The 27,261-nt window shown below is 36.5% G+C and overlaps 1 protein-coding gene across 2 annotated transcripts in view; it reads left to right on the plus strand.

Annotated features, from left to right (window-relative positions):
• Positions 1-27,261, plus strand: part of GRID1 (glutamate ionotropic receptor delta type subunit 1) — a 489,114-nt gene that overhangs the window by 356,081 nt on the left and 105,772 nt on the right. For both annotated transcript variants that reach the window (XM_065746782.1, XM_065746783.1), the window contains 2 exons: positions 12,863-12,916; positions 26,175-26,348. In XM_065746782.1, the coding sequence (XP_065602854.1) occupies positions 12,863-12,916; positions 26,175-26,348 (228 nt within the window). The remainder of the gene's footprint in view (positions 1-12,862; positions 12,917-26,174; positions 26,349-27,261) is intronic.

Here is a 27,261-nt window from a genome sequence, read left to right on the forward strand (position 1 = left end):
AAATAAATAAAAGGTCCTGCATAGATGGAGCCCATCTTAAATATCAGTGGCCAGAACATACTCAAACATTTTTTCTTGCTAGCACAGCTAACACAGATCCTGTGCTCTAGATGAATGGTTACAATAGTAATGGTTTGTCTTCTGTGTCAGTCTTGTACTGCTCAGGTGAAATCCTGCTTGAGATGCCACTGCAGGATGTGATTCCCACAGACTGTTCTTCCTGCCAAGTAAGGAAGAGCAGGCATATCACAGAATGCCTTTTTGCTTAGAAACAGAATAGATACAACTAGATGAATATGTCTCATTCTTACTGCTGCCTTTGTGCCCAGTGCCTAGCTCATTGCATGGCATGGTATTTTGCTCGTGGGCAATATGTTAGCAAGCACAGAGTTTTTTGCCCTGCCGAGTGCTCAGTGCCACCGAGCAGCGTGCAGCAGCGTGCTGCTGTTGGGTGTGGGCTGCCATGAGGTGCAGGCCGGCTCTGCAGGCTGTTCCTGCAGCCATACCCACAGCAGTCTGTCATCCCAACGGGCCGGGGCACCACGGATTTACAGTGTGTTGTGGTGCTTGGCACAGACAGGCAGGCAGCAGCAATTTTGGCTAACTGCACAAAAGCTGAGCAGAGCAGGAGTTGCTCTCTCTCATCCCCAGACCCCAGCAGCTGCCAGCTCCAGCCCTGCAGGCTGCACCTGCCAAGGTAGGTACTCACATTTGTTGTGTGTGTGTAAACATTTATAATGTTTTAGTTCTCATTACTTACGTTCAATCTTGCAATTGTTTTGGACTTCTTATTTCTGTCTTGTGTTTAGAACATTTGATACAAGTATATATATACACCTATTTGTGTCCCTGTGTGTGGATACATAAGCATACATAACATGGAGGTGGTTGTTATCAAACTTGAGAAACTTTGTCCCAGTTTTCCTAGAAGTTTCTGAAAAATCTGGAGGTGACTTTTTCAGATTCTATGTCTAGTATGGTATCACTACAACTCTGTTCAAAATAACCTCTCTGCTTGGAAAGTTCTCTGGTGATTCTGTAGGCCATTACTGCGTCCCTCATCAGTGAGAGCATGGCCACCACCTTCTCCCCCTACAGTTCTCCTTTTCCTGCTTGTGTGCTCTCCCTAAGCACCCGTTCATGTAGATGTCTGTGGGAGAACACCCACACAGGCACATATGCATGCAGCCGTGTCTGTCTACTCAGAGAGGGACAGGATAGTTCTGGATTGTGGCCAGACAGTTTGGCTGTCAGCTTCAGATTCATGGAGGAAAAATCCTTCTGCTGTGTTCTAGCATTCAGCTGAAAACAGTCAAACCCCAGGCTTATTAGTAGCTGCAGGCATGAGACAATAGATATAATTTGAAAGTGCAGACTTGTAGTGATATTCTTGTGAGTTAAAGTTTTGTTTTCAGTTTGAATGATGTAATAGAGATGACATGAAAGGCAGATTTACAGGACAGCCAAAAGTGCCTATCTTCACAGTACTTGTCAAACGGTGATACCGTATAGAATGATTTTAAAAATGTGTCTGTGGTGAAGACTTGAACATTATTAACAGAATGTCTCCAAATGTGCGCTGTCTTTTCCTACCTCTGGAGAAGAAAACAGCAGGTTCAGTACATGCTTTGCTGTGATTAACCTCTTTGATGCACTGAAGGCAAAAAGGAATCCAGGTTTTTGAAATCAGGATAAGTGCTGAAGGCCTTAAACAAGGGTGTGTTCTGTCATGTGTTGCGTGAAATACTTAGCATGTGCTTGATCTGTGTGCTGTAATTTTCAACCAAAGAGGGTATAATAGTGTTACAATGTTCTTGTCTATTCTTGTGAAAACTCATCCTGTATCATCTTGGAATTCACCAGTTTGGAACTTGTACTGACCTCATTTGAAAATGGTACATGTTGCTTTGGGTGGTCTTTTTTTGTTTTGTTTTACATTGTGTGTTTTTATTTCTCCCCAGAATTCTGATTGTCAAGGCTAAGACTTCTTTGCTTATATTTAATGTGTATTTGTTTTGTAATAGATATTTTCTGTAAGGACCTGTTAAATAAGTTGCTTTACTCAGTTGCATGCACTGTTTCTTAATATAAGCTTCTAAATCTGTCAGTTCTGGAGGATTTGAAGCCATGTTCTAGAACAGGAGACTCTGGAGGATGAAATTTTGTCCCCCTTGACTTGAATGGAGCTAATTTTGATCCTATATTATATCATTACTTCATGAACTATATGGTTTATAAGAAGTATCTTTTATTATTATTATTATTATTATTATTATTATTATTATTATTATTATTATTATTATTATTATTGTAAGACAAGTTCCTCATAGCTGAAGTAATCAGTTTTCTTTTCAGCTCTGAATTCAGAAAATACTAACTTAGCTACCTAAGTAGACTTGGAAAAAAAAATATTTCCTTTTCTCTGACAGTCAAGCTTTCGTAAATAATAAATATTATGGCAGACAGTTCATATCAGAATGGTAAAGGATTGCTGGGTTTTTGTGCTTAGTGCTTTATAAAATGAGGATACCTTAATCTTTTAAAAACATTTTGGATTTGGAAAAACAAATTGCATTGAAGCTGACAACCTCCAAGCTTTCCGAGTCCCAGAAGATGCAATTTGGAACATGTGATGTATTAAGTTTTGAATGTACAAGTTCCTAATAGAAACACAAACTCAAAATGAACTCTTCTAGCTCTACTGTAGCCTCTAATGCATGAAGTGTATACTTTGTGCCCTCATCATAAAACCTGGAATGCTACTGGTTGGTTTCTGCACTGCCTCAGAAGTGTAAGATGACAATTTAGTTCTTGGCTTACTTGATCTCATCCCCTGAGAACAGAGGCCACAGTAATATGTATATGCATATTCCTTAATAGCTTTTGTAAACTGATCATACCCTCTTGAAATAGAGCTGTCTGTATTTTGACCTGCTACTACTGTTTTTGAAGTGAATTCAGAACCTCACTATAATACTTAGAAATCTTTCTCAGACAAAATATATGTGATCCTATATATATCCATTCTTTGTTCCATAATGCCCAAGAGAATTTAGCAATAGAAGTGGCATTTATCCTCCTCAGATACTTAAAATAGTACTTGAAATATGGCTAACTTATTCTCTTACTGTTCTGCTCGTAAGTGAACTATCCAAAATTAAGTTACACTTCCATGCCACTAGTTACTGAAGGATCCTCCCTGGTGTTATTAATACATTCTTTATTGGCATTCTGGCTGATACATCTAAGGGTCAAACTGCTCAGGGGAGCACAAATTGGTAGAGCAGAGAAAAAACCTCTAACAAGCCTCTCGTGTTATTCCAACTGGCGAATTCTTAAGTAATAGCAATGGTTTTTTTATGTTCTCTGAGTGCATGACCTTATTTTTCACACTATTTCACCATAATTATGTTTTCTGGATTGAGAAGTCATCATCTTCTTAAACATTCTCTAAGTACCTCTCCGTTTAACACTCTTTCTAGTTTTCTCAGGAAACTAGCTCTGTCTCCTTCAACGGTATTTTTCAGAATCGCTTCTGATAATATCAAATAAACAGTTAAAGCTCTCAGGTTTAACTGGAGTAACTGCTGGGAAAATAGGCTAATGTAAAGTTCAAAATCTGAGGATAGCTGCGGAAATTTGGGATTACTTCAGGGTCCTCCATTACAAAGCTTTCAATTTTGGCTGTACTTGGCCTTATTTAACTCATGATCACACTGTCTAACAGGAACACTGAAATGTACTTGTGTGTGTGTGTGTGTGATGTGTATGCTGCTTTCATTAGCTTGTATGGATGGGATAACGGGAATCAGTGGTAAGGATGCTATATCACAAGTGAAATGTGCTCAGATTTTAAAACAAAAAAAATATACCAGTTTCAGTATTTTTTTCCTGTGGATTTGTGCATCATAATTTGAAGACAAATCTGTATTTTGTCTAGATTTTACCTTAGAAACAATGAGGAGAAAATTACAATTGTTAAAATGCTAAATTGATTTGTTTTCAATAACAGAATCAAGGAATAATCTGTTATGAATGCTCTTTTCCCTGGAGTTGGTAGATAAGCTGTTGCTCCAGACATGTAGAGTAGTTCATTCTCAGAAACCCATTTGTTTATAGCTTTGCAAACACTAAGCAAGCTTCTGTTAGACGAAGTGGAAATTTTTTAAAGGGTGGAATATGTATTCTTAATTTAAGAACTTCACCATACTCTCTTGAGTAGCTGTTTGCAAACTTCTAGGAATAGTAAATATGTTTTTTTTAGTCAAATCTGTTCAAGTCACGCTATTGTACATGTATATATGTGTGTGTATATATATGTTACTGTATATGACATTCTTGCTGTCGGAGATTTGCCAGCTGAAAAAGACTGGCAGCAATGAAGTGGCAGCCACATGGGCATCTCTACAAGCTTTGTGAAAGTGTGAATGCAAACATCAAGCACTATGACTCAAATGGTGAATATTTGTATACCTATTTGCAAGAAAAATCTGTAAATGAATATTAAATTGTCAGTGTTTACCTCTCACTGATGTGCGCTACATACACAGTGCTGGGAGACTTCTGTCTTTGCTTACCTGTTTGCAAAGCATTACATTCTCATTAGGATGGTGTAAAGGCAGAGTTGGCTCTTCCATTACTTTTCACTAAGGGTTGGTTTCTTCCTAGAGCAGCCAGAGAGTTATCAGTTGACCAGTACATAGGAGCCTCATGCAGTATAAAGAAAGGCAAATATTTCTTTGTTGCTGACAGACCTGATCAGTAACTCCTCTCTTGTTAAAGGTGATCTTTCTCTTCTTTAGTGCTTGCACAGCCTGTGGCACTGTTTCTGCATTTGAAATGCTTTATAACTGACAAGAAGGTCTTCACATCTGTAAGGATTTTACTTTATTTATGTATTTATTTTGCAATTTAAAATAGGAATGCTGCAGGTAGAAAAGGACTGGTTTGAAAGTGATTATGTTTGGGGCTGAGGCAAGACTCTTGTCTTCTTTTCTTTAAAACCAGACAGTATTTTTAAGGAATTTAAAGAGAAGTGATGTTCTATACCTGAACAGATAAATAAGGGCGTAATGGACAGGGTAACCTTTGATGTGGATGTACTTTTCCAAGTTTATAGAGTTTACAAAGAGTGTATCCTACGTGAAATACCTGCCTTGAGTTACTATTGGCCATGTTATGAAAGAGACTAAGAATCATCATTAAAACCCTAAATTCATGGGAACCAAAGAGATCTGCTGACCCTGTAGTTGATCCTTCAAGTTTAGAGTTTATGATACGATATGCAATCTTGGGAGTTTCAGGTACCATGTTGTGACAAGATGAAATATACTTTTAAAAGAGGAAATGAGGAATGTAAGCTTTGTTTTCTGCTGTGTGTATGTTAGCAAGCTAAGAAGTTTGCATCTCTCTTTAATGACACTGTACTATCTGCTGTTTAAATCTACAAAGTAATCATGCTCTGCACAACATATATTGAAGTTCAGTGCAAGCTAAAGTTTGGAGCTTAAGCTATACTGAGTAGAGCTGAGAAGGCAAAGTGTTTGGGAGTGGTGGTGTATGTTGAAGTGTGTTAGCCCTGGCTGTGGAATGGATGTTTGTTTTTAGTACAGAGAGCATTCACCTATGCTGATACTTAGTTTGCAGAGGATCTGTACCTGATGAACCATTCTCAAGCTTATGTTGAAAAAGAAGTCTAGTGAACCCCATGTAGGTGTTCCGAACAAGAAGTAAACTCAAAATGCTGAAGTGTTTTAGATGATTTCTTCTGTTCATGGGGGATGGGGAGAACCAAAGCAAAAAGAAAAAAACCTGAAATTCTGACTAGTTTAATTTGTTCTTTGTAGTTTGAGCCCTTCAGGAATACCTTTCCTAACAAAACACTAAAAAATTTTCTCTAGAAGCGTGAGGCTTTTTGGTAGAAGATAGATGTAACAATCTGTTATCTTCAAGAAGAAATTAAGCATCCAAGTGAGAGAAATAAAGTCATTTTTTTAAAGATTTCGGAGCATCTTCAAAGTCAGCTCAGTGTGAGACTTTGGTAAAATTGTAAGTACAAGATTTCTGAGAGGTTACATTCTGTAGTTAACATCAGATGTATGTCTATACAGAAATATTGCTTCCTGACAGCTCTGCAACTAGCCAGTGTCACCACTGTGCCAGACAGTTAAATGGTCAGTGGGTAACACGTTTATAGATAGTATTTGATGCTTGAGCTTTGAAAAGGAAATTCTTACTGAATGCTTTTGGAAGAACTCCATATACAGTATTTTACTTTCATGTACAATTCAGTGGATTATGCCATAAATGGAATGGCAAGAGAGTATGGTAAGAGAGCATTATGAACATTAAGAACATTACCTATAAAAAAATGAATAGATTAAGCAGAAACAAAAGGTATTAGGTTACAATAATTAATAAGGAACACAGCTATGTAAGCAGGTTATGTTGCATCACGTAGTTTCTCCTCTTGTCCTTTTCTTCATCTTCATTGTTTCTCTCTATTAAGATTAAACTTCTGGGTAGCTGTCTTCAGTGTGTGTGTGTGTGTGAGTGTAACAGGAAACTAGTGCAATTTTAAGTTATGTTATTATTATATTTTCATTTGGGTTATTATCAAGTCATATTGTGCAAAATGTCATGTACGTACTCTAATCGGCATTCATCTACTGTAGGAGTGTGTACTAAAAGTAGGGCAAGGTCTGGATCAAGTTTACTCCTGTGTGCATGACAACTTATTAGCAAATAGAAATGGGTCTCTCGCAGTTGTTGGAGTGCACAGTGAAGTAATACATGCAGTGAATGATCAAGAAATGTGGATGTTAAAGCCCCATTATTCTTGTGGTTCTTGAATGCCTTCTACGTAGCTAATATGAACTAGATTTCTGCATTGACAGATTCTGTTGTAAATATAGAGAAAGTAGCTGTACCACTGATGTGAGTTGGGGATCACTGGAAGATATACACTCAGCTTAGTAAGTGTTTGTCATTGTGGCATGTTTATAGTAAGATGTTCAGCAAAGGAAGAATACTGAACTTTTGATAAAACTTTACATTGGAAGTACAACTCTTCATAAAGAATTTCAGTTGGGAAGGGTCATGTTCAGTGAATTTTCTTATGTAAAAAAGTATGTCAAAGAGCCTTTTTAAATTACCACTTAACATTTGTAGAAGGAAGAATTTCATATTTGTTTGAAATGACATTTAAAAATTTTAATTAACCTGTATTAAAAGGGAAATGTAAACATACACTCCTAGTACAGCTTACTGGAACTGAGATATCTTCTTTCAAGTTTTGGAGCCCAGAATGACTTAGTGTCATGGCTTTTGAGTTTGGATGTAGTGCTGTGGCCTGGAAAACTTACTAATGGTAGTGTTGCCATTCAGCTTTAAAAATGGTACCTTTTGGACTATTCTTCACAACATTGTAAATATAATCATAAGGAGATTAGACTTGACTGATATTTTCCTTCTCATTTTAAAAAATACGTAATTATTGCTATTAATGCACACTTTATTTATTTTTAATCCACTAAGCTTTAAAGGACTTATGTTGCTCTGGAATCATGAAGCAAAGAAATACTTATTTAATATGAAAAGGAAAGGAGGTTTGTAATGAATTGCAAGAATCTCAGTTACTCTCAGAGAATCTTGTTCTTCTGCGAAGCTTTATTCCCAATGCAAATGAGTCCTGAACATGAACTGCTGTTTTATTAGAAAGCATTTCTAAATATAAATCAAGTATCTAAGGGATATAGACTGAACTCAGCTGCTCTGCCAAAATGGACTGTGCCATATCTTCTGTCTTAATGTATTTATATCCAGGGCATATACACAGCTTCTTAGATAAACAGTTTGCACTTTGATAGTATGCAATTAATTACTGTCAGATGTATTGCATTACCAACTTGGTCATGACTTTTTTGGAATATAAACCAGTTCTCTGATTCCTAGGATTTTTTTTTCCTGGACATCAAACCCAAGAAGAAAGACTTTTTTTGAAATATAAGTCTGTCTCCTACTGACAGAAGTCTGCAGCTGGAGCTAGACCTGGCTCAGAATTACAAAGTAGATTTCAAAATGGTCCTGAAAAATTTGCCTTACTTTATTTCTGTGAGAGGAACAGTAGTAATAAAAGACTGTAGTTAAATCCTTTCTCCAAGGATGTGAAGGGAAAATATAAAAGCTGCTTTTGAAAGAAGTCACTGACTTCAGCCTTGCTTGGGACAGTAGAAGCTGGAAACAGTTTTCTTTTGAAACCTATTCAGGCACAAGTATAAAATGAGCAGGTAATAAATTGTAAAGGTTGAGAATGATATCTTTTAAAACATTTGCAAAGAGACAAGATTTAGACATGGTTACTTCCACAAGCTCTTCTTTACTTATTGTTTCATTATGAATAATAAATATATTAACAAAGAAAAGTTTACCAGTCATTGTCCTACTAGCCACTTTAGAAATACAAAGAAGGAAAAGATGACAAAGGCCCTCAGATGAGTTAGTTCTTTGCTCATGATGAAGTTTTATCTTTTTTTCACTTATTCCCTATTAACAAAGCTAACCCTAGTCTCTTCACTTACCATTCTGCTCCTGGAAAAGGATTTGAGTCTACAGCTGCAACTCTTTCTGCAGACCTATTGGTCTATTTTCTATTCTGTCTGTCAGTGCCCCCAAGCTGGATTCTCTGTGTTGTAGGTGTATCTACACTCTACTTCCAGCTGTAATTAGTCTTAAAGCTCTGCTTTTGTTTTCTTTTAGTGTCTCTTAGGGCACTTTCCAAATGATTTTACAATTGTGAACTCACCACATCTCATTTTATTTTATTTTTCTCATGGAAAACTGTGATGCCCTTTATCCCCACCATTAAGGTGGAAGAATGAGCTAGTGATATCCTTTCCTGTTTTGATATTCTTCCTGGCAAAATACACTGCCTCTTTTGTATCACAAATTTCAGGGTATAGCAGCCCTTTTTCAGATTTGTGGAAACAACAGGACTGTGTTTGCCATCTGCAAGACAGCTCCTTCTTGATTCCTGGGGTTGCTTACAGGTCTCCCAGGCTTTCCTGCTCAAGTTCACAGTAAGGAGACCACCAGATTGTCAACTGTAATGTAGATGCATGAAACCTAAGGCCTTCAGCATATCCAGCTGTCACTGGTACATGATTTTCCTATTTCTGTTTGGACACTCATCTGCGTATAAAGCTCTAAGTTGTGTCTGGACAGTCATCCCATGCTCCCTTCTACAAACCCAGATTTTTACTGTTAATGCTGAGGTGCTGACCCTGGCAAAGCAGCCAGTACTTTGGAAAATAATCTTCCCTGTTCTTATTTGCATAGAAATGTTCTTGGTTGCAGATTTTTGGAAAAGGTCAGGAAGGGACTGAGTGTGATTTGTTTGGTTTTCTTCTGCAGAATGGCTTTCTTTCTAAACATCGTGGTATTTGTTGCCTACTTTCCTATCTTCTGTAATTCTACAACTGCCAGTAGTGAAATAATGAGCAGAGTTACTTCTTCATAAAGCAGTGTAAATGTTTGTTCTCCATGTGGTTCAAATAAAATATATTTTTAACAATGTATTATTTTAATTTGTACATTTAAAAATAATGAAAAATGTCTACATGATAATATTTTTGGTCATTTTTTATGAAGTCTTTTTTTTAACATTGTTTATAACTTCTCAGCAGAGATCACTAGCAATAGGAACAAAATAGGGAGAAACAGAAGATCAAAATACAAGCATTGAGATTTCTGATCCTGTATTAACAGTCTTCTACATTCACTGTTCTCTTTCGCCTCTCCCCAGTCTGGCCTAGTTCTCTAATATCTTTTATATGTTGTCGTGAGTAGTGGTCCATCAGCTGAGTTTTAGTTCTTTGCGTTTGGATTCTGTATTTTAACATCTGGTAGTTGAAACGTAGTTAGGGAGGAAGAAGGGTGTGTGCTCTCAAAATTTTTTTCCAAAGTTTTGGAAGCTACTTGCTAGTCCAAGATTAAAGAAAGATGGATACACTTTAATTTCCAATGTACTGTCTATTTCATGAGCAGATTAGAAATTTTCTGAGGCATTACCTCAAGACTGTCTATATATAAACTGTATATAAAGAAATAGCAGATTTTGTACATATATTAGTATGTTTTTCACAAAAAAAAAAAAAAAAAAAACCCACCATATTTTAGCAATTAATCCTGCTACAATAGAGTAATCCTTCATGGGATACACTGCAGCCCTAACCTGGAGATAATTATGAGTTAGAAACTTGCCTACCTGTGATTATGTTTCTAAGTGCAGTTATATTTCTAAATGTTTCAGGTGTTTGGAGTGAAAAGCCACTGATTTTTGTAGTAGATACTGAATGGGCTAACACTCTGATGACTGAAGAGAAACTCTGAACATCCTAAATTTAGTTGCTCTCTTTTAAAAACCTTGGTCGGGATACATGGACCCAGAAGAATAACTTAGAATAATTCATTCGAAATTCTCTGGCTATTTCAGCACCCCCAACTTATGTTCATTCATACAAATCACTCACTGTTGCAGATCACTCAAGAAATGTATCCAACACAATCACTCTGCACCTGAGTGTTACTTAGTTCTGCTCAGGCAATGTTGTCATCACTTTGTTTTTCCTCTGTATGTTACTGCACAGGGCTATTTTTTTTCTTCATCTGAAGAACGTGTTAGAGGGAAGAATGGGGAGAAAATCTCCAAGTTTTGTTACAATTAGCTTTCATAGGAGCTGCAATTCTTCAGTTAAGGGGTCAGTGTAATTTTCTTGTCAATTTAGAAGAAATGCTAAGTAGGCAATTAACCAAAATAGACAATTTTTCACTGCATATTGAGGATTATCTCGTCTCTAGCAGTTCCCACCTACTTTGACACCAGGGATAGTTACATTCCTCATTATGCTGTTCATGATGAGGATGAGAAATATTGTGCCATGTCTGTGATGTTTTTTCTCCTTTGACTTCTTTTTGATATTTCTTTTAAGGATTTTTGTGTCTGTGAAGGAGTCCTTCACCTTGTAGACATGAGAAATAAATTGAGATTCATGTATTGCCCACAGTTTTTTCTCTTGTTTACATAGGCTGTGTAACGCATGCAGTTTTGAAACACCATTACTTAGGCAAGTAATTTACATGTATGTTTTTTAACATTATAAATGAAGGGTGACATTAAAAATGTTGATGTTGACTACTTAGCCAGTTTTTGCTTTGTCTTCTTGCTAGAATCAAGTACTCCCTTTGCCTATATTAAAAACAGATTTCTTGTCATTGCACTTCAGCCTTGGAAATCATGCTCACTTATGCTCAGCCAGTCATCTGTAGTCAGTGTCGTGAGAAAAGGTGATTCATCCCATCTGATGCAAAATATCTGAGAGACTTAGGCAAATGTGTTTGGAGAGGAAGGTGGCTGATGATGTTCCTACCCAGCCCAGCTGCAGTCTATAGAGTCTCTCACTGTCAGTATAGTTGTTTTTGAGGCGACAGTGATAGTGGTGGTGAAATTATCCAGCTTAAAAAGCAGTAACTTAGAAGGATTTTGTTCATTTGTATTTGTCTTTTTTTAACTGAGTACATTACAGTGATTCATAAGGCTGTTTTATAGCATGGTATAAGAATATCTGCCCAATAAATAGGATTATATTGGTATAGAAGAAAAAATTGAGTGACATGAAAAACTGGTTTTGTGTAATGAACTGCCTCCTGAAATACAAGTGTGTGCTGAGACTGTCTCATTGTTATTAGGTGAGATGAATCCACAATAGTTATTTAACTATGTGTTAAGCAGGACATTAGCAATGTCATAATCACTGTAGTGTACACCTCTTGATGCTTGGTATAGCTTTATGAGACTACAGAGTAACTCATCTCTGTTAAACAAAGGAGGCAATTAAAAACTTCCATCTATATTGCCACATCCTTCCACCAAGATTCTCATTACTAACAGTGACTATTGTGCTGATGTCCCTTTCCAGTTTTACCTTCCTAGTGAAATATGAGGGCTATCTGTAAACTGATAAATATGCTGTCTGACAAGATGAACTGTTCTTCTTCATAGTATGAAATAGTTGTCCAAGTTCCATACCAGGAAGCTAGAAAAAATGCCCACGTAAATGATAACTTTCTCTCGGGTCTTTCTTAAATGTGAAGAGATGATGACTCATACGAGTTTCTCTTGAGTGTCTCAGAGCGATGTTTTTAATTAAATAGGTTAACTAAAGTTAAACAAACAGTTGTAATAAGGCAGAAGGAATATATTTGGAAGGCATGTTTAGAAGAAAACTGGTCTGCCAGAATTCATTATATGTAGGTCACTCTGAAGGTAATGTCTCTTATGTATCTCCACATAAACTACAACAGCTACAAAGAGCACAGTAACGCTATTTGGTAGAGCAAATTCTCAGCTACAGAACACTCTTTTTCAACATATGATATGTATTTTTGACAGTGATGAACAAGAGTCTGCGTGCCATGTAACTTTCAAAGCCGCTCTCTTAAATACTGTATAGAACTTAAAACAAATGTACCATGTATGTTCTGAGTGCAGTTCTTCATTACAGGATCCCTTATCATACTGATATGCCACCATACTGATATATGCCTTCATACTTCATATACAGATTATCTTCATGGTACAGGGTACTTTGGTTTGGATGCAGAAGTCAGAGAAATGTGTCTGCAACTGATAAATTTCCTCTTAATTAAGTAGCAATGAAAAAAACTCTAAGAACTGTACTGAAACAATGCCAATGGAAAATAAAGTGTTCAACATAAGATGTTACAGTACCTTAAATTGTAAATTCTCTCTGGAATATATTTTATGTTTTATTTATTTCTATTATATTTCTTTTTATTTTTTTAGGCTGTGGAAACCAACCTTGCCTCAAAAGATAGTCACTGGGTCTATGTAAATGAGGTAAGAAAGTCAAGAGACAACTTAGCTTGAAACATTCACTCATCACCATCCTTTGCTTTCTGTATTTTGGTACACCACACTGAGCACTCTTATCATTTTTGCTTTTTGAATGTTACAAAAGGCAAACTATGGTGTTTTATCTTGCATGTCGTATTGAATTGATGTAAGTTGAGTATGAAAAATCAAACTAAAGCTTTCAAATACTTTATTTCTACCTTTGTGTTGACACTACTCCATTTTCTATTTAGTTAACAAGTGATATCTGAAAATAAACCTTGAATAAATACTTCTGAATTTGCCAGAATCTCACCTTTCACATATATGAATGACTGTACTCAGATAGCACAAGAGGAAAGAAAGCAACCTTAGTTTCTTAAGAGAATACATTTACATGCTATGCAGGCTTTCTGTAGAGCAGAATTTTGTTGGTGTTTTGGCTAAGACCCAGGAAAGCACAGATTTAAAATGGGAGATTTTCTCTCTGCAGCAAATGGTATCCTGTCCTGCTACTATGGTTGTTTATTTTAGCTTAATACTATGATGCCCTGATAGGAATGAGTGCAGACTTGTACTTAAAAAGCTTAAGAAAGCTTGAAATCCTGTACCATGCATGATCATTTATAAATCACTCATTGTTCATAATAATTGCATTATTTTATATACTTTTGCTCTTAATAATAATTTGCTAAAGGATAGCATAATATCTAAGTTAAAAGATCTGCATTCACTTTTATTTTTACATTTTGAATGCATAGCCTTTAATTTATTATCCAATTCCTTTGTTTAATATCTCATTCCTTTCTTTACACCTAGCTCATAATTTTGAATAGATTACTTTTAATAGTAACTGTGAATTGTATTGTGTGGCATTAGAAAGCACTCTAATTAAATACGAGGGTGAGAAGACAGTGGAATCTCTACTTATAAAGGCTTTATAAATTCTTCCTAGGCTCTGTTACGTTTAAGTACCTCCTGATTTGCTAGCTGCAGTAATGACCAACTACAAAATACCAGCAAGATGCTCATAGTGCAGTGTTTATATTCACATAAAGATAACTACATATTTCTCTAAACAGTGACTGTGAGGGAGTGTTTGTGAATTTGTTATTACTGCTCTTCACGTGTTAAAACTCACTTCCTAAAGCCTGAATCTCTAACATCAGAAATAAAAGCCTTCAGCACACATGCACAAACACACGCACACACTGCGCAAGGTGTCTGCACTTATTTTGAGAGCTTTTGTTTTTCTCTCTCTAAACACTGGTTATGATAGCTATGGTAGCAAAATGTACATCTAAAGTAAAAATTAATTCTTCTTACACACATAAGAAAAAAGCAAGTTTCCTTGCAACCTAAAAAAGCGTAGGGAACTTGTTATTACAAATAAACTTATAAATAAACTTTATTTATTAAAAAATACTAAAGAAAAATACTTAAAAATGTCTTAGAATGCAATTCAAACAGAGTTGCGCAAGTGTTTAAACTTCGTGAAGCTTTAGAGAAAATTTGAAAACATTTCATGATGAAGTTTGATCTTAGAGTGCTTAGAGCTACTGCAAAAAATACTTGAACATCCATATGGATGTATCTTAGAAGGATGAATTCTTAAGAGCCTGTTTCTTTCTTAATAGTGTGTGTTCCCCTATGCTGGCAAGAAGACAAACTGATTACGCTTTCCATATACGTGCTTCCAGTTAGTATCAATGAAAACTGCATGGCTATTTGATGGGAAAAAAAGCTAGTCCTTGACTGGATATTGGTAGGCACTGTGATTCGCAGCACCAAACTCATTTTTAATTCCCAGAAGCCAGATGAGCATTTTTGATGCAGTTCTGCATGTGTAGCAAACCAGGTGCAATTTCTATAAACTAGTGCCAAATTTGTCTGTTTTTTTCCTCTCTCAGGCAGACTGAAGATCTGTTTACCCTATCTTATGTGTGACCTAATCATCCCATTGCAAGGAAGGAGAGGTATAGGGATAACTGACCTGAAGGGAAAGTAGTAAGAACAGAATACAGTGACTATTGTTTCCACTGACAGTTCCTTGTACAGAGTGTGGCATTCTAGGAAATAGATTCTTTAGGCTATTCTTATTTCAAGGAGCCATTGAAGTCTATCTGGATAGATAGACTACTGAGGCCTCCAGGTGATAACTTCTGAGCTTGAATTCATCTCACAGTCTGCCCTATTGGACTTACCTGGTTATAGTTAAAATGCTTTTATAGTACAGTACTATTTCTACAAGAAATCTATTATTAAATCTACTTTCTCTGCATTGATAGTCAAATAAATATTTGTGAGGTTTTGGTGGGTTTGTTTTTGATTTTTTTTAAGTGAATCTCTGTTCCCTATGCAAGAATAGGAGTTAAATTTGTGAGTTTCAATTTACTTTGTTGTTTTGTAGGGTGTGCAAGACAACTGAGCTAGCTTAAAACTGTATGCCTGTTAAGCTAATTATAATTAAGGTGAACACATTTGAACTGTTAAGGTTGTGCACTAATTGTAGCACTCTGCTGTTAAGAGGCCACATTTTTAGTTTCTAATAACCTGAATCTCTATGCTGACTTATCCATTCAGTTTAGATGCCACTGGTGGTACAAAAGGACTCAGTCATCTCTAAAAAAAGGCTGGTGGGTTGGAAGGCTGCAGTCTTACATGGGGAGCCTTTCTGGATAGGAGAATACATAGGGCCACATTGCAGGCTATATGCTCCTTCTATGTCCTCTTTGAGGGCATTATTTGATTACTTGTCTTTCTCCTCATCTTCCAATGTCTTAAGAACCTTACTGTTCTAAAAATAAATGTTTGTGAAATATATCTGATTTTCTCACTTCAGATACTTCATTTTTAAAACTTGCAGAGCTCTTGAAAGTAGTGGAGATTGAGGGGAAAATGTAAATGTATTTCTAATCACCTCTCTGTTTTAGATTTATGGGTTTTTCCTCTTCGCATTTATTTGTCTAGAAATCCTAAATAATTTCTTGCATTTGGGTAGCGGTTGTATCTGAATTCTGGGTTAAACATGCTTTTTAGCTTTTCAGAAGCCATGATATAAGTGATTTAAAGAAAAAAAAAAAAAAGAAATCTTTTGCAAAAGCAAACACTTCTTGAGAACAGTGACTTGTCCATGCTTAACTTCATCTCTGAAATTGTCCAAAACCTTTGATTACTGGCAGTTGCCCACAATTAGCAATTCTGACCTGCAGTAAATTATGTTAGAACAAATTCAGTATTATGCATATGTATTTGCTGTTTATCTCCTGATACACTGGTAAAGTGACCTGCCAGCTTTGATCTGTACATGCTATTCCTTCCTGTGGAATGAGTCTGACACAGTTATAGATCCTCTCCAGTCTCATTTCATCCTTTTCAGGGTGTTTATTTTCCATCTTTTTTTCCTGTTTTCCTTTTCTATTTTATTTTTCTCTTACATTTCTTTCTCTTTGGTGCCTGACTTCAAGCATCTCTGCTGGTTACTCCTGATGTTTTTTATTCCCCCTTTCTCTTTTTTTGGCACGTTCAGAGAAAATGCTGCACATTGCCTAGGGCATATGTCTGTGGGATTAACACAGGAGCAATACTTGAAACTGAATTTGTATGTGGTTGTACAAGGAACAATACTCTAGGAATCTGCATTTGCTTTTTTTTTGTTAGCAGCAGCAGTAGGTGTAGGGATATTAATACCACTAGAAGCCACGCTTCCCATACTCTGGGAGATTTTGTGTTTTGGAAATTTTCTCTGTTCCAAGCAGGGGAGAGAAAAAAGGCTGCATAAAAAATAAATCATTCTGTGAAACTGAACTTGGATCAAAAAAAGAAATTGTTAAACACAGTATTTTATTGCTGTATATCAACAGATTTGTGATTCCAGATTTTTTGTTTCATACGTACATAAATTCATTATTTTTATATATAAACCAGTTAAATATACAAAGTAATCAACCATTCTTCACTGAAATTGGATGGCTACTGAACTTAGCTGTTGAATACAGTGAGTTGTTTCACCAAATCCTTATTTCATTTCTATTTCAACAGTTTTTTCTTCTCTATTCAGAATTTTAAATTGGGAATAATTGTTTCAATGTCCAAACTACGCATACCTGTAGTTTGTACACATTCCTCAGCTCTGAAGCTGGGGAGTGTTGAGCCTTGTTGAATAGCTGTGTGGAAATACGAAGAGGTACACTGGAGTAGACTTTTGTTCATCTTTGATGTAAATGGCCAAAGGATGAGAAGTGGTAATAATGGTGGATTTTAATTTCCCTGGTAGCTGAAAAAGTAGTGTTAGGGCATAGTTTCTTGTGATGGTCAGTGTTATCCCCACACGTGTAAAACATTAAGGATTAGTCTGTTCAGATTTTGTTAAGGCTAAGAAAGAATGGATTAGGACTATCAAGTCAGAAGGTAATTATTGTGGATCTGATTGTGAGATGGTAGCATGCACTATATGAAGAAGAGGAGGATGTGAGAAGGATTAATGGACTTCTGTAAAAAGTTGCCACAACTTCACAAGTTTAGGGAACTAGTAGAGCTCTTAAAAAGATAAAATAATGTGAACAGTATGGCAAAAACACTGTGGAGTTCTGTGAGGAGAAGTAGTAATAATATACTGTGGTTCAATTAGGATATTCTTACAGATCTTGAAATCAAAGAGGGATTCTGATAGAAAAAAAAAGAGAAAAGATGGATAACTAAGTAGGAATGCAAAGGCATAATGGAGAAAATGATTTGCTGAGGTGTGAATTGGCTCATAACAGGGGTCATAAAAAGTGATATGTACGGGTTAAATGTACTAGAAGGTAGTGTTAGGTGACTTCTAAGGAGAAAACGGGTGTTTTTTTAATGTTTTTACTGACTGACTTGAATCTGCATTATAGAAAGTATTGATTATAACCATACTGCTATAAAAATACGTTTTGGTAGTCCAGTTTATTTAGGCAGTCCACTAGATGAAATTCAATGTTGTGCTGAGTATTTTGGCTACAAAATAGCTGTTGAGCATCTGTTGGAGCAACTTATAAAGAGAATATGGATCAATACTGTTGTGGTATAGTTCTCAGATATCTCACAGCAGTTGTTTCCAGTAGTATAAAAGAGGCAATTACTTTGCACTGTTTGACATGAGCTTGCACTTGTTGGAACTCTGCTAGAAGTTTGGAGCAAGACACTGTAAAACAAACAAGAGGATAGAGAACAATTTTGAAAATCCGGGGAGACCACCTAGATGAAAGCTTGGTAGAATATGACCTGTGAGGAAAGATTGAAAGAATTTTCTCCTGTGAAATTCAGAAATTGAAGCAAATGTACTGCACTAGAACACATACAAGTAAAAGAAGAGTATGATCATGTTTACCCTGGAAAGATAAAGGAAATACAATTTAATCTTAAGTAGTAGAAATTAGACTGGGTATTGCAAAATAGTTTATAATCTAAATATATTGTAGTGAATAGGAGCATCTTCCTTAGTTACCTTTCTCTGTCTCAGTCATCTCTGTCTTCACATGTTGTTCTGCTGCTGTTTTTATTATTTTGGGCATTTTATTTGAGTCTGCTAAATGAGATTCAGGTCTCAATTTGGAAAGACAAATACAACTGTATTATGAATACCACTGGATGTTACTTTTCAGATCTGTACCTTCTGTTCTAGGTCTTTCAAATGTCTTATTTCAATGTGTGTGTCAGTGCCAATTTATACTAATAATCATTGCTTATACTTCTGATCAAATAGTTTATTCAGTACCTTTGCTGACAGTTATGAAATTTATGGGAACTATGTCACATATTTTATTTCCAGTCAGCATGAAGCTCTGTCCTTCTTTGCTACTGAGCAAGCCAGAGTGAATGCATTTGATTATATTCTGTTAACCAGGTCCAAGTCTGGGATAGCTCCAAGGATTTGACTTGGCCAGGAATGAAATTTATCTCTAGGTAGCACTTGCTTGAAACTTATGTATTTTACTTGTTATTACTTTTGATAGAAAGATACATATTAATGAATTGCTGACACTTTCAGTGCTTTAAAAATAAATTTAATTATAAGGTGTAAAAATAAGTTGGAGAACCCAAGGTTGGAGCTTCCACTTGATTACAGTTTTCATTTTTTGATTTCCCATTTAATTGTTTCTTGCTGGTTCAGATTAGCCCTCATCAGATCAGATGCAAAGGGGTCTTTGTTGTTAACAGAAAATAACCAATTGTTTATACTGATTTTTTTAAGCCTACATTCCACAGAATATAGACTATGTGGAATGCCATGTGAAATAGCAAATGTGAAATTCAAACAGTGCTCACTTCTAAATTCTCAAAGTATTAATGAGGGAATTGTGGGGAGAACTGCAGAAATGTCAATACAGTAGTTTTTTTCTATGTAAATTATCAAGTCATTTCATGGAACTCTATTGAAAAGGAATGTATTGTGAGGAAAATTCCTATGACAATCAACTAACCTTATGGTTAATTGTCAAGGCAAAACACTTAGAGAAAAAAGAGAGGATTTCTTTCTAAAAAAGCAAAGTTCTGTTACTTTGAAAAAAGCTTATGATGTATTCTTCCAGTGCATTTTTCTGAGAGATGTTGTAAAGATGCCAGAATTTTACTTTGTAATGAGGAAAGGAATCATACTATCAACAGCCCTGCTAGTTGCATTAGCACAGTTCTCAGTGTTTGTGTGTGTTCCTGGGGACTTACACAGTAGATGGCTGTATTGTTTGATTCAAGATACAGTTTAATGCTGTGCAGAGTAGCTTGACTCTGAGCTTCAATATGGGGTCATTTCTTTATCCCTAAGAAAAAAACAAGTTCTGTTATTTGTCACATTTAAATGAATCAAATATCAACCAAACAGCTTACACTGCAGCACTGTAAGATGGATAGCAGAAAGGTACAATTCTAAATCTATAGCAGTACAAAGTATTCAATAGTTAGATCAGTGAAATTCTTGTAAGCTTCAGCTGCAAAATAAAACTGAAGTCTCAAAAAAGGGTGCTTCTGGAATATTTCTGTTTTCAGTCCAAAGAAAAGGTTGAAATGGAAAAAATGGAGACTGTGAATACAGGCAAACCACTAAAGAAGTTGCAGCTGTAAAATATTTGGATAAATTCTTCCAAAATTGGTGGCATTTGTTAGAGGATGCCCTCAGAGTTGAGGAGAAGAAGAGAGAAGGGAAGGAAGAAAATACCTTGTAATCTCTACAGGAGTTCCAGTAAAAGTAACTGAAAACAAAACAATAGTATAGGTTTCATCAGTGGCAAGGAGTCTTAGACAGGAAGTTAGAGTGCTAAGGGACTTGGGAACTCTAAGCTGTGTTGATGATATTATCCAGAAGATTTGGTTAACCTCATCGCTTGAATGTGAGTCAAACTTTAGAAGAAAAGTGACCTTACTCTTCCTTTCCGGGCTGATGACACATTTCTAATGATGCTGGTGGTAATGCCAGCATTTGAATTTCTAGAGCTTCAACGGATAAAGAAAAATTTCTTGAACTCAAGCCACATGATAATTCAGAACCAAGTACAGAAAAAAGTTTCTATTCTATTCATGCTATTTTTTTCTTCTGCCATCAGAGCATTCACTCAAATACGTTTCTTCTTTACTGGACTCTACGTCAATTCTCTATTCTGTACGAGGCAATTTGTTATATGAGGAATGAGAAAGTGTTCCATTCTTTCTGCCCTGGTGTGATGTATTTTGTGCTTTCTATTTCTACCCTGCGGCTCCATCATTTCTGCCAATAGTTATCTTTCCTTTTTCCATGCAACACGTCCAGTATATCCACAGTTACTCATCCCTTTGCTTTTCAAGTAAAATGTCTTCTCAGTTATTATCAAGGAACTTCCTCCAGAGTAAAATAATGACATAGAGATCTCTATAAAATATTGTTCAAAGGTTGAGAAGGTACAGAAAATATCATAGCAATTATCAAATAATGTGCGTCTTAACAAATTGCATTACCTCTCTTTTTTCCCCAGGGGTAGCATGTAATAAGACATTAGATAATGCAGGATGAACAGTGTTTTCCTGGTGCAGAGGTTGTAGAGTAATCTTGGAGAAACTTCTGACTGCAGAAGAAAAATTCCATATGCATGCAATGTTTATTCTTCTTCCCTTCCCTTTGAAAAATCTTTTTCCTTTGGCCAGAAATGCCTAAGTTATACCCCTTGAGTGGCCAACAGTCAGATCTGCAGGTATTTGCAAATCATTATGGCTTCACTTTTACTTGGATAGAATGAGGACTATCTGGAATTGTACTCATTTTTTCTCTACATATGGAAGTTCGAAAAGATTTTTGGAAAAGACACAGTTCTGTTTGTATTTATTGTGATAAGAAGAAGATAAGTCTAATATAGTTCCCTGTTCCTATTTTGCTTGAACAAAGCAGAATTTTTAGCGATACCTCAGACAAGAAAGTAGGGCAAGCATTCTATTATATGCATAGTCAATTACAATTACAAAAAAATGTATAGATTTATAAAAATTTAATAAAATACTAGAAAGACTTAAAATCTAGCAAATGACACATTTCAGTGCAAAGCTTAGTAATTTACATGTCTGAATTTATTCCAATTTTATTCCAAGCAGTCTATATTTGTGACTTGCCCACAGAAATCTTTTTTTCTCTCATTTTGAATGCTGTCTTTGACAGTATAGAAAAAAAAACCTGTACATTTACCATTTTTTTAATCTGTATGTGTCCATGTGAAACTGGATTGCATATGCACATGCATCCTGCTCGAAGTAATTTTTAGGGTTCAGAATTCACCTAATTCAGTTGCTTTCGAATTACATAGAAACAGTCAAGGAGCAATGTTAGATGAGTACGTTGTTATTCTTTAGTCAGTGAAATCTACATTAAAATCAGTGGCAAGTTGTTTGTTTGTTTGTTTGGATTTTGTTTACTGTCATTTTTTATGCTTTTACTGTGTAGGCATTCACTATGATCTGAGAAAGACTTCTAGACACCCACTTCAGAGTCTTTGAAAATAGAAATAGATCTAATTAAACAAAATTAACAAAATTAAACAAATTACACTCCTGCAGGAAAAGTTTAGGGGCATTAGGTAAAAGGAGGAGATGTGGGAGAAGAGCAAAGATGGAAATTGGACAGGTGGTCATGTAGACCTATTAGAATGTGTTCTGTGATATGAAAACTGGGTTGTGTCCTTTCCTTAAAGGATTAACCATTTTCTGTGTGTGTGTGTCTGTCTGCTCATGTGAGATGCAGGGAAGCCAACGTAATGTTAAGGTTTAATAAATCTGTCTACGGAATGAGATGTCAGAAATGTTTTAAAAGCAGCTTATTGTGAAGGATGTTTTCTGAATTTTTAACATGTGAACAAGTGTCCATTTATTGATGTATGTAATGCACTGAGTGGAGTTAAAATAACCCAACAAATAGTATTGATCGTATTGCAAAAGCATGTATCTGTAGCTTGTCTTTGTGAGCATCCTTGTCCTCATTGCCATTCAGTTTTATCCTCCCGCTTTCTCAGGGATCTTCTTTCTGGAAATCTCTTTTGGTTCTTTAAATTATTAATGTCATTAAAATTTATAATACTCTGTCATTACCTCTAGGAAAATAGAGATTGTAATGTGAAACATAATTGTCTCATTTTGCAATTTGTGTTATGATAGTTGGGCACAACTAGAGCAAATTTAAATATTCCCCTGAGCAATGTGGCTAGGTATTACAATCTAACTGAAGTTCTTAATGTGCAGATAAATAAATAGATAAATGAATGCCACAAATTCTTGATGAGTTAACTTGGAGATTAATATTCCACTGAAACAGAAAACTGTTTTATAGGAATACTCCTTCAGTGCTCAGTAGGATGGTGAGAACTACTAATAGCCTGGGGTAATATTCAGATTTACACTTATGTGTGCTTACCAAAATATTTAAGTGTTCCCTGAATTATTTGGACTACCCAAATTCTTTCCCTTAGTGAAGAAAAAATCCAGCCTGGGACACGTATGTACAAGAACATCCTTTATTTCTTGAATGAGGATAGAAGCAGAGCACTTTTCCAAGGAATAAAGTACATACAGGTCTGGCTGCAAATTCCTATTTTAAGTGCCAGGCAACAGTTAGGCTCTTTCTCTTTCCTTAGAGCATATCCCTGAAGCAAGCAAAACCCGCCATCTTTATCAAGTAATAGCAATTAACAGTAATAGTCAGTAACACCATGGAATCATGAAGGCCAGAAAGTGGGCACTTAGTATGTGATTTTGTAAGGAAATCTTGCAAACCAATCAATAAGATTTATTTAGAATGCAATGTCCACACATAGTATGAAAGGTAATTAGTGTGCTGTTTTGTGATGTGTAATGATCCATGACTGAGATTTGAAATTTGGGGCACAGTTGCTTGTGAAGAAGTTTTAGGACTGAATTAAATGGCTTGCTCAGTTGTCACTTAGAAAAAATTTGGGTCCCTCGTTGTTCAAGGGAAGCCAGTAGCCAGTTGTTGCAATCTTTTTGTATTTCAGCAAAGCTTTCAATGCTGCTTCTCCCAATATCAGTCTGGACAAAACATCTAGCGCATAGCTAGGCAAAATCATAATGCAGGGAGTAAACAGTCGGCTGAGTTGAGCTCAGTTGAGCTTAAAGGGTGATTGTGAATGTGGTTACATCAAGCTGGTTGCCAGACTGTAGTGGGATTCTGCAGGGCTTGATGTTAGGGGGTCAAGTCTCTTTTATGTTTACATTGACAACTTGGATGGAGAACTCAAAGGTATACTTTAGTAAATTTGTAGATGGCACTGAATTGAGATAAGCTGTTAGTTCCTCAAGAGCATAGAGGCCTCACAGAAAGAATTCATCAGCTCATACATCACCAGATGTATGAGTTTTAAAAAGAGCAAGTTCCAGATTCTGCATCTAGGTTTGGGCACCCCTGCATAAATATCTGTACTGACTGGGGAGCAGGAGCCAGGAGAGCAGCCTCACAGGAAGAGATCTAGGGGTTCTGGTTGAGGGCAAACTGGACATGAGTGAGCAGTGTCTCTGGCACATTTCAACTTGGGATATTCTATGATTCTGTGATGTCATATACAGGAAAAACAAATTAAAAAGCAGAGTACTTTTTAAAAATTAACTAGATGAGTAGAGTTCAATTATAAGATCAATATGAAATGTTTTTTCCCTCTGTGACTCCAAGACCTAGGACTGTTTACTGACTATGCACTGTTACCCTGATGGATATAAATGTAAGACACAACTTCACATATAAATATATTTTCTTTCTTGGCTTGCTTTTTTTTTTCCCCTGTATTTATCACAGTCAGAGCACAGGTGACCTTTAAAGCTTCACATGCTGCCAAGGCAGAACCAGTTTTTCTAGAAATTGAACCCCCAGCATCTGCCAACACCACATAAGGGTAAGGCCTGTGGCCATGACACCTGGCCTGGGAAGTGCAGCCACTGCTGAGCAGGATGGGGACTCCTGTTTCCCTCAGCATTTCAGACACTCATGTTACTGCTCTGCTCCAGGAGCTGCCCTGTACCACTCTGCTTGCAGTTTGCTAGGGATCCTGTGTACCAGCTTGGAAAGGGTCAGAGTTACCCATAGTTTTTAGAGCACTATCTCTGAAATGCAGTCACACACAGACCCTTTTTTTCCCAACAACTTTTCTTTTTTTACTGTCCTTTTAAATTTTGGACATGGAACCCTATTTCTAAAATGAGCAGATCATTTGCTGGTATTAAGAGTAATCAGCTGAAAAAAACACTGTATGTAATGCTAGGGCAACCACGCTACAGAACTAAGGCTTTGAAGCCTCTAGCTACTGTCAGCTGTCTACACAGGAAAAGGTAGCACTTTGAGAGTCAGATTTAGCCCTGATATGCTCTGAGTTTCCCTAGGGTCTCGTTGAGTGACTAGGCTCTTTTGCTCAGGATTCACTTGATGTCCATAGCTGAGTGTGAGCGACGTGATTTAATGTACTTAGTGGATCCAGACTACTCTGCTGCTTTATCTCTGGAAACCCCCACCAAAAAAGCGGTTCTGATGTGCTGCATGTAATTTTACAAGTTCTGGGTGAAGCATTTTGATGCAGAATATGGGATGTCTTAAAAAACATTCATTACTTGGGTAGAATGCAAAATACAGGTGGCATGAGTTGAATTAACCTTATGGATGATTATCCTTTTTTCAAAAGATGTCTTGTTTCCAGTCACTCAGTCTGTGTTTGCCTGCTAAGGGATGCAGCCTCTAGAGGGCGATGAGTTACAGGTATTCCCTAAAACTGGTTCTTCCTTGGGCCGCAGTGGCAGAAGCTTAGACATGTGTGGCACTAACACTCTTAGCACTGGAGATAACTGCTTTCTGGAGGGACTCCGTAGTGCTCAAGGCAATTCTGTGGTGATCCTCTACAAGGTTACAGGTGCAGCCCAGAATTTTCTATTGAGTGTCAGAATCTTTTGACTTCTGTTAGTGTATATTTTCTGTATTTACTTCACACCAGTTGGTCTATCATTAATGCAATGAATTTCACCTTTTACAAAGTTAAAAATTTGCATTTCTAAAAAATGACGGGAAATCAGCAAAAAATAATTGAGCCAAAGCTACAGTACTAGTCAACCATAAAAATTATAATAACCCCATGGTCATTTCACTCACAGCTTGACAGAAAAAAAATATCAAGAAAACAAAATATTTTTTTCTTGAATGTTGAAAATACAGGATCATGTTCACTTCTCCTGGTGGCACATCACAAGGTGTAGGCCTTGCTGTCAAAACAGAGTATGTCCATCAGTATGAATTTCTGGCAGCTCTCTATTCTGTGAGGTGCTGAGAGCAGCCCTCTGCAATTTCAGGCAGGAGTTGGCCCAGCTGTGCAGACTGCACAGCCAGCTGATGTGGGAGATGGGCTAATGTGACATGTGAAGCTGCTGGTGGCAGTGGTAGGCTTGGCTGTAAAGCCATTCTCTGTGGAGTATGTGCCTGTTTCATTTGAAGGTTCTTGTTCTTTACATTGAGACCATTTTCGTGCTTTTCCTATGAGAAACTACTTCCACAAATGATAATACTGACAAAATAGATGGTGCTATGTCGAGCTGTGTTCTTTCATTTCAGATAGCACATTAAAAAGTGCTGTTATTAAACATAAAATAAGAACTTTTAGTCCAGAAAAAACATATGCACCTGTAACTTTTGATTCTTTCAATGTCTGTTTGTTGTTGTTTTTTTAAACAATGATACGTATATATTAAAATGTCTGGACAAGTCTTTGTTTCTGAAATCCTGTGTCTCCATTCACAGGAAATCACTGATAATGAAATACTAGAGTTGGTACATAGTGCTCTTGGGAGGATGACAGTTATCCGGCAGATTTTCCCTCTCTCAAAGGACAACAATCAGAGGTGCATGAGGAACAATCATCGAATATCATCACTGCTCTGTGATCCACAAGAAGGCTATCTTCAGATGCTGCAGGTCAGTGGCAATGTCCAGCAGAAAAATCCATTTTAGGAATTTGATGTGAGATAGTTTTCACTGTCTGAATTACCTCAGAAGAGTTACCTCTCATGAATACAGATAAATCTGTGCATATAGTTTTTGCTCACTTTTTTCTGAGTTAATTCTTTATTTGATTTTGCAGAATCAAGTGTTTTAGACATGTCATGTCCATAAAGCACTAGAAATCAGTTGTACTAGCTCAGAGATTATTTTGGATATGCCATCCTCTTATGAAACTTTTTCCATTTGAAGAAAAACAAAAACCAAAAAACTGTGTCAATATAGTTTTCTGTTGCACTACTTTTATATTATATTTATGCCTCAGATATCTGATATAAAAGAATTAATCTTGAAGGATAACAGAACTCTGATATATATTGGGCTGTGGGGCATTTCATATTTAGTTAAATGGACTGAAACCAGCTGATGTATTCAATCTGTCCCATTTCAGTAGTCTCAGAAATCTCCAGCAGCTGATAATTGTTTGAGCATATGAAATATGCACTACTGGATTGAGTTCCAGGTTTTGGCAACAGATTTCATAGAACAGAATTGATTGAGTTGAAAGGGACCATTATAGGTCATCTAGTCCAACTCCATACAGTGAGCAGGGACATTTAGAGCTAGATAAGATTTCCCAAAGCCTGGTCCAGCCTGACCTTGAGTGTCTCTAGTGATGGGACCTTCATCTCTCTGGACAACTTTGTTTCAGTGCTTCAATACTCTTACTGTAAAAAACTTTTTTTCTTTTGTCTAATCTATGTCTTCCCTCTTCTAATGAAACCATTTCCCTTGTCCTATCACAACAGACCCTGCTAAAGAGTCTGTCCCCTTCTTTCTGATTCTGAGAATCAGAAAGACTCTGTCACAGCAGGTCTGATGGCAAAGT

This window comes from Cyrtonyx montezumae, unplaced genomic scaffold (assembly GCF_038088225.1).
Source record: "Cyrtonyx montezumae isolate F1298 unplaced genomic scaffold, pur_monq_1.0 scaffold_4, whole genome shotgun sequence".
Taxonomy (NCBI): Eukaryota; Metazoa; Chordata; class Aves; order Galliformes; family Odontophoridae; genus Cyrtonyx; species Cyrtonyx montezumae.